At 44.3% G+C, this 11,754-nt stretch overlaps 2 protein-coding genes across 2 annotated transcripts in view; both read right to left on the bottom strand.

Annotated features, from left to right (window-relative positions):
- Positions 1-4,673: 4,673 nt before the first annotated feature.
- Positions 4,674-6,767, bottom strand: six1a (SIX homeobox 1a). The gene is made up of 2 exons (XM_053503073.1): positions 5,421-6,767; positions 4,674-5,043 (listed from the first exon to the last, which is right to left on the bottom strand). The coding sequence occupies exons 1-2, from the start codon at positions 5,975-5,977 to the stop codon at positions 4,806-4,808; spliced, it is 795 nt and encodes a 264-aa protein (XP_053359048.1). The 5' UTR covers positions 5,978-6,767; the 3' UTR covers positions 4,674-4,805.
- A 1,225-nt stretch (positions 6,768-7,992) lies between these two features.
- Positions 7,993-11,754, bottom strand: part of six4a (SIX homeobox 4a) — a 6,067-nt gene continuing 2,305 nt past the window's right edge. Inside the window, exons 2-3 of the mRNA XM_053501225.1 lie at positions 9,667-10,277; positions 7,993-8,892 (exon numbers count right to left, since the gene is read on the bottom strand). Coding sequence (XP_053357200.1) covers positions 8,645-8,892; positions 9,667-10,277 — 859 coding nt within the window. The 3' untranslated portion in view covers positions 7,993-8,644. The remainder of the gene's footprint in view (positions 8,893-9,666; positions 10,278-11,754) is intronic.

Here is an 11,754-nt window from a genome sequence, read left to right on the forward strand (position 1 = left end):
CAGGGGCAAAAACTTATCAGGGCCTTATTTTACACACACACACACACACACACACACACACACAGGGAAGATAAAACACCTGAGGTCCTCCTTATACAGAAGTACCTCTGTGTCCATTCTGTCCTTTAATTAACAGAGCAGCTGAACGCAGTCACGTGACTCACACATGCCAGCTGAGGATGAGTTTATTTCCAATATATTCACTCCATCTCTTCACACACACACCTCCATCAGGTTCAGCTTTAACAATAAGCTCGCTGCAGTTTCACTGAAGCGCGAGACCCCAATTAAACGCCCTCTAGATCACGTGACCCAATTAGAGTCGTTTTATTGGGTTTAATTAATGGCTCGTCTCAGAGCCCTATACACACACACACACACAGTTTGGATTAGTCACTGCTTGTGTCTTGTAATAACCAAATGCAACCACTGGAGGGCAGAAAAGTTCTTTAAGTGAATAAAATCTTGAAAATCTCTATTAATAAGAAATTTTTACTCCAAAAAAATGTTTTATTAATCACCCAAGTCTAAGAAAATCCTCATCTATGTTCAAACTTCCAGACTCCCTATTGCAGGGCATATACACACCCACACATACACACACCAGGCAATTTGTTAACACCAATCAGCCTACACTTCCAAGATTCTGGACCATGTGGAGGAAACCCACCACCCGAGGAAAACTTCACAAGGAAACCCTCAGGGGGAAGCGTGACCAGAGAAACAGTCATCATGTTCGACTGGGCGTTCTGTTTACTGTTTACGTCAGATGGAGTTTAGAAATGCAACCAGTGTCTTCTTGTGCCAGTCCCAAGTCTGGATAAATGCAGAGGGTTGTGGCAGGAAGGGCATCCGACATAAAACATTTGCCAAATCAAATGATGCGAATCATTAACAGGACTTCCATACCGGATCGGTCGTGGCCCGGGTTAACGACGACCGCCACTGATGCTGTTGACCTAAAGAGCACTGGTGGAAATTGGGCTACTGTTGGTCTAAGAAGGAGAGGAGGAAGGCGTGTTCATAGGCAGAGAGAGAAGAGGAAAGAGAAGAGTTTAGGAGTGACAGTAGGGACTTTGAATGCTGGGACCATGACAGGGAAGGCAAGAGAGTTGGTTGACATGATGCAGAAAAGGATGGTGGATCTACTGTCCAGGAGACCAGGTGAAATGGTAGCAAGGCTAGAAGCTTAGGAGCAGGGTTCCAGTTGTTATACAATGGTGTGGATAGGACAAGAAATGGAGTAGGAGTTATTCTGAAACTGAAGTTTGTAAAGAATGTTCTGGAGGTGAAAAAAAGTATCAGATTGGTTGATGTACAATGTTGTTAGTGGTTATGCCTCACAGGTAGGATGTGAGTTAGAAGGGAAGAGGAAATTCTGAAGTGAGTTAGATGAAGTGATGCAGAGCATCCCCAGAGGTGAGAGAGGGTTGATTGGGGCAGGTTTTAATGGACATGTCGGGGAAGGGAACAGAGGTGATGAGAATGTGATGGGCAGCTTTGGTCTTCAGGACAGGAACGTAGAGGGACAGATGGTGGTGAACTTTGCAAAGAGGATGGAAATGGCTGTAAATCTTCTTCCAGAAGAGGCAGGAACATATGTCATATAAACATAAAGTCAAAGGAATTGTCTTGAGGCACAAATCTCTCTAGGAAAAGTTCTTCCACCTACAGATGATGGAGGCCACTGTGCTCATTGGGACGTTCAAAGCAGCAGACATTTTTCTGTAACCTTCCCCAGATCTGTGCCTGGAGACAATCCTGTCTCGGAGGTCTACAGACAATTCCTTTGACTTCATGCTTGGTTTGTGCTCTGACATGAACTGTCAACTGTGGAACCTTATATAGACAGGTGTGTGTCTTTCCAAATCATGTCCAATCAACTGAATTTACCACAGGTGGACTCCAATTAAGCTGCAGAAACATCTCAAGGATGATCAGGGGGAACAGGATGATCAGGGGAAACAGGATGCGCCTGAGCTCAATTTTGCAAAGGCTGTAAATACTTACGTACACGTGCTTTCTCAATTTTTTGATTTTGAATAAATTTGCAAAAATCTAAAGTAAACTTTTTTCATGTCATTATTCTGAAAAAAAAAAGAATGAATTTAATCAATTTTAGAATAGGGCTGTGACACAGGATGGTGGTGTGTAAAATAACCCTGGTGTTGAGGAAGGTGAAGAGGACAAAGTGGTGGAAGTTGAAACAGGAAGAATGTTGTGAAGTCTTTAAGAAGGAGTTGAGACAAGCTCTGGGTTGTCAGGAGCTGCTTCCAGTTGACTGGACAACTACAGCTAAGGTGAACAGGGAGACAGGTAGGAGGGTACTTGGTGTCTTATCAGGAAAGGGATAAGTGGACAAGGAGTCTTAGTGGTGGAATGAGGAAGTCCAGGAGTGTATACAGGGAAGAAGGCTAGTCAAGAAGAAGTGTGACACTGAGAGGACTGAAGAGAGTAGACAGGAGTACTGGGAGATGCAGCGTAAGGTGAAGGTAGAGGTGGCAAAGGCCAAACAAAGGACTTGTATGCTGGGCTGGACAGTAAGGAGGGAGAGGGGGATCTGTACAGGTTGGCGAAGCAGAGAGATAGAGATGGGAAGGATGTGCAGCAGGTTAGAGTGATTAAAGATAGAGATGGAAATGTACTGACAGATGCCAGGAGGGTGATGGGAAGATGAAAAGAGTACTTTGAAGAATTGAACAATGAGTAAAATGAAAGAGAACGAAGAGTAGAAAAGGTGACTGTTGTGTTGCAGGAAGTACCAAATCAGTAAGAGAAAGGTGAGGAGGGATTTTAAAGAGGATGAAGAGTGGAAAGGCTGTTGGTCCTGATGACATACCTGTGGAGGTCTGGAAGTGCTTAGGAGAGGTGGCAGTAGAGTTTCTGACTAGTCTGTTAACCAAGATTTTGGAGAGTGAGGGGATTCCAGAGGAATGGAGGAGAAGTGTATTGGTGCCGATCTTCAAGAACAAGGGAGATGTGCAGAGCTGTGGCAACTACAGAGGAATAAAGCTAATGAACCATACAATGAAGATGTGGAAAAGAGTAGTGAAAGCTAGGTTAAGGTGGAGCAAAATCTGAAGAGGTGGAGGTACGCTCTGGAAAGCAGAGGAATGAAGATTAGCCGTAGCAAGACGGAATACATGTGTGTGAATGAGAGGAACCTAAGTGGAACGGTGAGGCTACAGGGAGCAGAGGTAAAGAAGGTGCAGGACTTTAAGTACTTGGGGTCAACGGTCCAAAACAACGGAGAGTATGGAAAGGAGGTGAAGAGGCGGGTACAGGCAGGTTTGGAATGGGTGGAGAAAAGTGTCAGGTGTGTTGTGCGATAAAAGAGTATCAGCGAGAATGAAAGGAAAGGTGTACAGGACAGTGGTAAGACAGTGGCGCTGAAGAAAAGACAGGAGACAGAGTTGGAGGTAGCAGAGCTGAAGATGTTGAGGTTCTCTTTGGGAGTGACAAGGATAGATAGGATCAAGAATGAGTTCATCAGAGGGACAACCCATGTTAGATGTTTTGGAGATAAAGTCAGAGAGGCCAGATTGAGGTGGTTTGGACATGTTCAGAGGAGAGATTGTGAATATATCGGTAGAAGGATGCTGAGGTTGGTCTAGAGGAAGACCAAAGAGGAGATTTATGGATGCAGTGAGAGAGGACATGAAGTTTGTTGGTGTGAGAGAAGAGGATGCAGAGGATAGGGTTAGATGGAGGCAGATAATTCGCTGTGGCGACAAAGAAGAAGAAGAGTCAGATGGAGTTTAGAAATAAGAAGCGCTTTTGTGATCAGGTCCCTCTCAGGTCCTGCTAATAAGAAAAGAAAGTTCAATTCCTCTTTCATACACACACACACACACAATAATACATTCATTTACTCACCTCTTATTCAACACACACACACACACATACCCACAAATGTTTTTTTTCCCCTCTTGTCAGGAATGCTTGTTTAAGAATCAGTGGTTTTCTGCTCTCTCCACCCTCGACTGTGGAGAAACAAGAGCTCACATTTCATCTTTCATTTCCCACATGATCGAGAACATTCTGCTGGGGGGGCGGGGCATGAAGTTTGTACCCAGTTATTACTGTACACAAGGTTCCTCAAGTGTTCTTTAAGGGTTCTTTGGCGCATTACAAAAACATTTATCCGTTGAGTTCCACCTCCAGCTCCTCATTAAATTCAACTGTTAATCAAACTTTTAATTTCCCAAAAACTGTCACATTATCACCAAACAAACCCTTCAGCACAGATAATCTGATCTCACACACACACACACACACACACACACACAGTAGATTTTAGCTGGACACACAGCTTAGCTTTATAAAGAAGAAGATGAGAAAACATGTAGAAGAGAACCTTCCGAACCGAGCCGTTAAACTCCCGGAACTCCTCAGTACAGCGTTAGGTTTATTTACAGAAACCATCAGCTGCGAATGTAACAACTGTTATCGCTTTTTATTTGTTTTATTTACTGACTCCATTTGTTTATTTATTTACGTATGATGGTGGTTTACATTATCTATTGTAGTAGATATTATTTTCCTACACCATTTTTACAATAATTAGACAATTAAACAATATTTAATCTGTGTTGAACAAGCAGAGTAGCATTTATTGATTTCTTTTTTTTTTTTTTACTGAAAAAATATTTTCTTAATAAAAACTGCAATAAATTTCACTCTGGGCAAAATTTTTTTGAAAATGTACACAGTTAACTGGAGTGCAAAAATATCTGCGTGTGTGTGTGTGTGTGTGTGTATTGCAGTAATATAAGCTATTATTATTATTATTATTATTATTATTATTATTTCTCGGTTCCGACTCTCAGCAGGGGCTCGTGTGTGTACCGGGTACTCTGGGTACCATGTGGCTCCGGGTTCGGGCTCCTGTTCAGTTTGGGGTTGCCTTGGTGAAGTATGCGGAGGGCGGGGTTTGGCGCGGGTCTGTGGGCGGGGCTTCGTGGCTGAAGGAGCTGCTCTTCATCCTCCTCTTCAGAGCTGCAGAGCTGAAGCGGTTTTTTAGTGCTGAGACCTCCAGTGTGTCTGAGGCGCACACACACACACACACACACACACACGTCATTACACCTCATATTTTTAAGCCTCAGAAAAAGTAAAATAAAAGAGTAAATAAATAAATACATGATATGAAAAACAGTTACAAAGTGAAGTAAATCACTTTATTATTATAATGTAATTATGTATATATTATTATTATCCCTGAACATGTAGCTTATTGAAATTTCCCTCCTGTCTATAGAATATATAACAACTATTATTTTATACATGTTTAATTAATGTTAATAGAATAGTTAATTATTTTACAATGAAGTTATATTTTAGTAAATAGTTTCACTAAATTCTGCTGTGTGTGTGTGTGTGTGTGTGTGTCTGTGTGTGTTACAGGTGTCACCGCTCACCTGTCCTTGGCCTGCGCGGCTCGGTCCCTCTGTCTCCGGTTCTTGAACCAGTTACTGACCTGCGTGCTGCTCAGTCCGGTGTCGTGGGCGAGCTGGCGCTTGTCGCGCGGGGACGGGTAAGGGTTGTGCGTGTACCAGTCCCGCAGCACGGAGCGGGACTTCTCCTTGAAGCAGTAGCTCGTCTCCTCTCCGTCCCAGATGGTGCGCGGCAGCGGGAACTTGCGGCGCACGCGGTACTTGCCCACGGCCCCGAGCGGTCTCCCGCGCAGCCGCTCCGCCTCCGTGTAGCGCGCGCTGAGCCACAGCTGCTGCAGCGCCGCGTGCTTCTGCACCGAGAACTGGTGGCTCTCCAGGATCCGGTAGAGCTCGCGGAAGTCTCCCCGGTGGAAGGCCACCGCCGCCTTGGCCTGGAGCACCGCCTCGTGCTTGTGGAGACGGTCACACGCAGGGAGCGACCAGAGGAACCGACCGAGCCGCTCCAGGTCCCCGCCCCGCTGGAGGACCTCACACACACACACCACCTGCTCCTGCGTGAAGCCGAAGCTCGGTGACGTCATCACCGCGATAACAGCACCCTACTGCGCGAGGACCATCTCCAACCCCCCCAGGTTCCTCTGAGATCCCGAGAAGATCAGTGAGAAGATCAGAACTGAACCCTGGAGCTCCAGGACATAAAGCGGCTCCTCCACACACATACACACCCACACACACACACACACACACACACACACACACGAGCAAAGCTCCCTCAGATTCCTTTAGGGGGATTTCATCTCATGTTCCCAGTAAAGCACCAGCCAGAGAGATTCCAAGAACAGCAATCGACTTCCCAAATCTACTGCCTGCTTCCAAGAAGAAAACTCACTGGAAGTAAAAGTCTTTCTTCTACACAGGAGAACAAAAACAACAAAAAAATGGAGCTCTGGATAAATACTAAAAATCTCCAGACATGAGTAATTCCTTCAGCACGATGTGACTCAGAGTCAAAGCTCCTCCTAAACAAGACGCTCTTCCAACATCTCCAACATCTCCTCCTGCTGCTGCTGGGTTCTGGTGAGAAGAAGTGATGAAGTTCCTCAGTGTGAAACCTCTGAGCTCCTTCAACAGTGTAGAAGCTGATCTCCTTCTCCTGCAGGGATGTCCATCACTGGTTTTGGACCTTGATATGTGTGTGTAAGTGCGTGAGAGAGAGTGTGTGTGTGTGTGTGTGTGTGTGTGTGTGTGTGTGGTTCGTAGTCAATTTGCTCGTAAACTGAGCAGAACAAAAGTGTGCAGTTCCACTTTTACACTCGAGGGCGGAACCTAGGAGCCTGAAACCAGAGACCCCTTTTACACACACACACACACACACACACACACACACACAAAGTTGCTTATTTAGTAAAAATGGTGTGCGGTTTCTGTTTTTATTACATAATCAATATTATTTACACTTAAATAATGTAAAATATTTATACTAATTTATTCTTTATATAATATGATCATATCTGTGTTAGACAGAGAAATAATAATAATAATAATAATAAAAACTATTATTATTATTTAGTGCGTTTCGTTATTTTAGCATCTCTCAATCTTGAAAATAAATTGATAAAACACACAATATCTGGTGTGTGTGTGTGTGTGCACGCGCTTCTCACAGTTAATAGAGATTTGTAATCCAATTACTAATCACTTGGTGTTGTTTGTTTGTGAGCCTCTGTTACAGGTAGAGGGCGCCACACACACACACCCACAGCCACACACACACACACACACACACACACACACACGAGCTGTTCACTACACAATCAGCATGTAGGATTGTCATGAACAGAGCAGGAGATGAAAGCACTCATTAGACAGGCACTGATGACATCATAGTTCTCTTTTACTGAAGTTACATAACATTTACTGTATAGACATATTGCACACACACACACACACACACACACACACACACTCATGACACCAGACCCTGACCACCCCCAACCAAACGTCCCGGTGTTTATCTGACTCCTGTTCTCTAACCAGCTCCAGACTGAAGAGCGTGTGTGTGTGTGTGTGTGTGTGTGTGTGTGTGTGTGAGCCATCAGGACCTGCTGATGTTTTCCCTCCAGGATCTCGTGCCTTCCTGTAACCACCGCCCGCTCCAGAAGCCTTCTCATGCTCATATATCCTGCCAGGAATCATTTATTACCTCCACCACAGCCTGAGCACTCACACACACACACACACACGCACACACACACACACACACACACACACACACACGCCTGGCTAATTATAAATAAAGAAAACAAGAAGGAAGAAAGAAAAGCTCTGGTCTAATTTAATTAAAATAATAATAATAATAATAATAATAATAATATCAGTGAAGTGAAATACTCTGAAAAAACATAATAAACTGAATTCTCACGAACTCCATGGGTGTGAAACGTGTGTGTTATTTCCTAAACTCCGGTGTTATTCTGTGTTTTATAATTCTCAACAGAAAAGGAAATCTTCTGCTTTTTAAACAATTAGTTCAGTTGGTTTTTGTCATATAATAGTTATTTAAAAAAAATAATAATAAACACAATAAAAACAATAATTACAAGTAAAGAAAAATATTTTTATTTACTAATTTATGCTTATTTTAAAATAAAAAAGAGGAATTTCCCTTTAATCTGTTCATGAAGTTTTAATTAGAGAGTCTGTCTGCTCATCCTAGAGGTGTGTGTGTGTGTGTGTGTGTGTGTGTGTGTGTGTGTGTGTGTGTTGGGGGTGCAGCAGTGTCACTGGGGTGTCATCAGAAGGTTATGAGCTTTAGTCCCAGCCTCTGTCGCTCACTTTGGAACGAAGCGCCGGCTGAGGGAGTACGTTTAAATAAATTCTATTCTATTTTATAAACGTTGTGTAACCCGTACATGTTCAAGCTCAGGTTTGCAGAGAGACAGAGACAGCGGAATGTTCTCACATCACCGAGCGCAGGGACGCAGGGACGCGGGGACACGGGGACACAGCGATGGGACTGAGTGGCTCAGGTCAAGTCCATGCTGTCAAGTAAAGTTCATCATTGCCGCAATTTGGTTTTGACCTTTTCTTATCTAAAATCTAATACATTCTCTCTCTCTCTCTCTCTCTCACACACACACACACACACACACACACACACACACTGAATACACTCAGTGTAGAATAAGCTTTAATTATAATAAAGATAAATTAACACACAACCCAAACTTCAGCTTGTCTCTGTCTCTCTACATGTCGGCCGCAGCACTCAGGAAGTCCTCACTGAGGTCAGAGGTCAGCTGAGGGTGAATCAGTTCCACCCGGGTGTGTGGAGGACGTAGCGGAGTGTGTGAGAAGCCCGGGTGTGTGTTCCGTATGGAGGAGAAATCCTCACACTCCTGCTTGACCGGACAGAGCGCTGAAGAGTCGGACAGGGTGAAGAGAGACGAACTGCCGCGCTCCCGCTCCACTGCTACACTGCTAACGCTAACCAGCGCTGTGGGACAGACAGGGAGGAGGAGAGGAGCGAGGGAGGTGAAGGAGAGAGAAGGGATAAGAGGGATGGTGAGAGGGGGAGAGAGAGAGATGAGAAAAGGGCAGAAGTCAGAGATGAGACACAGGAGGAAGAAAATATGGAAAGAGAGATTAAAGTGAGGAAAAGAGAGAGAGGAGGAGAGGACAGAAAGAGGAAGGTGAAGAGAAAGGATAAAAGGGATGATGAGAGGGGAAAGTGAAGAAGATGGAGAGAAGGAGACAGAAAGAGAGGAAGGCAGGGAGGAGGAGAGAAAGGATGAAGAAAGAACAGTATTGATTGAGGAGGAGGAGAAAAGAGAGAGAGAGAGATGAGAAGCATGGAAGAAAGGAATAAGGAGAGAAAAAGAGGAAGAAGAAAAGAGGGAAAGAGAGGGATAAGTACCGAGGAAGATCGAGGGATTTGGAAAGAAGGCGGCAGAGGAAAGAGAAGAGGAGGAGAGGAGGAGGAGAAGAAGAAGAAGGGAAAAAGAAGGACGACCAGAGTTTGAGGTAAAGGAGAGAGAGAGAGAGAGAGAGGAGAGAGAGAGAGAGAGAGGAGAGTAATTATTTCGAAATCTTTCTTTAAAACAGAAACAAAAAACATTTTTCCATTTAATAAAGAGAGTGGAAGCTGTTGGAGCTGCAGAAGGGGAGCGTCCCGGGAGAGTACCGTCTCCGTCCTCAAGTCTGTGGATCGTTTACAGACATAATAAACTGTGCTTTTGTGGTTCTGCTCATACCGACACATCTCTCATACCTTGTGTTGCTGCAGCAGGAGAGGAAGATGAAGGCAGCTGCAGATGAGGAAGGGTTAACGAGTCTTCCATCAGTGACGTTTCTTCACTCCCTCCTTCTGCTGTCGCTTCATCTTCCAGAGCGTAACTCGCCAGCTGGATCTTCTCCGCGTGATTGTACTGTGAGCCCGAACCAGACTCGGTGCTGTTCACCTCCGCTTCTGCGTCTCTGAAGAAAGAGATCGCTACCATGCCATCCCCTCCTCTGCCTAATCTGTCCATCCTCCTCTCACACACTCTGTCTCCATCCGGAGAACTGATGGCTTCCGATCTGTCTTTATCGTTCACTCTCTCTCCGTCTGCAGCAGCGCTGGTCTCGGGAGGCTGGAGGGTCAGAGCCTGAGCGCCGTACGACTGGGTCCCTGTGGAGGAGAGGAACCTGGGGGAGGAAGGAAGGAAGGACACGTTAAACACAAAGCTTTTATCGTCTTCCGTCTGATGGTGTTCTGAGGCTGGGGACGGAAGAGACACGCTTGATGTCGTCCGGTCGGCAGAGCCCAACATAGGACATGGAGACAAATCCTCGCGTCCTTTACTGCTCTCGTCTTCGGTACTGTGGTTCCCATCTGATTCACTGAGAGAAAAACAGAGAGGACATACGTTACACTCATCCTCACGTCACCAGACCTCAGCAACAGAGCGCAGACGTGTACAGAGCACGCAGCTGGGCGGCCTAAACCCAGTTACGTCAATATTTACACTGAGGGGAAAGTTCCTTGTGTTCAGAGTCAGGTTACGCACCAGCTCAACATCCTGATAATAAAATCATCTAAGTGAAGGTCACGCCTCCTCCAAGATATTCATTGTAACTTAGCATCTGAGGTGGACTTTTTTTTTATACCGACTAGACTCTTTGTTTCAAGCTTTTATTTTCAATAATTAATTTCTCCAGATAAAAGTAAAGCTGTAAAAATTTGATGTGAAAGACGCACCCCTGTTGTACTTTACTTCTTTAGTTTATCGCTTGTTAAGTCGCTTGTTATTCTTACCAGGGTTGCAAAGTTTGCACTTAGCTGACAGTTGAACACATTTACAGCCAATCATCAATCAATCATCAGTAATTAATGATAATAAAAGGCACGTGTTCCCGCTACTACACGATCTCAGCTAATGAGCTACAGGGAAACACGGTGCAAAACAAACATTATCAGTTTGTACATTCTTCACCGCAATTAATCTATTAATAATTAATCATTTATGTCCATAATACATTAAATAAGTTCAAAATTAAAATATCCCACAATCCCTTTGGCGTCCCGCATTAATTTCTAATTTAAAAAAACATCAAATCTGAGACAAGAAAACGATCCAAGTGTCACTAAATAACCTCTGACGTTGGATTTTTGATTCTCACACAAAAGTACCTTCTAGTGGTGTGTGATATCAGCACCGTGTGTGTTATTGTGTGCATTTGTTTGTGTATGTTTGCACTGGTGTGTGTGGGTGCGTGAGTCAGAAGGAGACTGAGCGTGAGGTCACCTCCGCCAGGTGCACATCAGCTTTGTTCACAAAAGAGAAAAGCATGTAAAGGAGAAGCTAAAAAACGCTGGGTGTGTGTGTGTGTGTGTGTGTGTGTGTGTGTGTGTGTGTGTTGCGGTGGTCTAATGCTGAAGAGGAGGTTTTTTTTGTTTCCTTAGGCTAAAGGGCAAGGTAAATAGCACAGAGTAATTTATCTAACACACACACACACACACACACACACACAGGGGGACTAAAGCTGAGTGAAAATAAAATGAATTAAAAGCTTTATGCTGGTGAGTGACAGGATTATATAAACGCGGTTTAATTTCTCGTGTTGAGTGAACGCCACACTGCTTCCGTTTGCATACACACCTGACATGCAGACACTACACAGGCCCATTTACACACACACACACACACACACACACACACACACACACACACACACACATTAACGCGTGTTAGAGCATTTGTCACAACATAGAAATCCAAAGAATATAAAAAGTAGACTTGGTGCTATTAACACTAGTATTAGTTCTAGTAATAGTAGACATGTTAGTATTGATGGTGTTACTATTATAAGTGTGTTT

This window comes from Clarias gariepinus, chromosome 8, assembly GCF_024256425.1.
Source record: "Clarias gariepinus isolate MV-2021 ecotype Netherlands chromosome 8, CGAR_prim_01v2, whole genome shotgun sequence".
NCBI classification, from domain to species: domain Eukaryota; kingdom Metazoa; phylum Chordata; class Actinopteri; order Siluriformes; family Clariidae; genus Clarias; species Clarias gariepinus.

Coding starts and splice junctions, on each gene's coding strand:
- six1a (XM_053503073.1), bottom strand. CDS start 5,977: ATGACGTCACCGAGCTTCGGCTTCACGCAGGAGCAGGTGGTGTGTGTG. Junction 5,044..5,420: donor GCCGCGCAGGCCAAGGACAG/GTGAGCGGTGAC, acceptor TGTGCGCCTCAG/ACACACTGGAGGTCTCAGCA.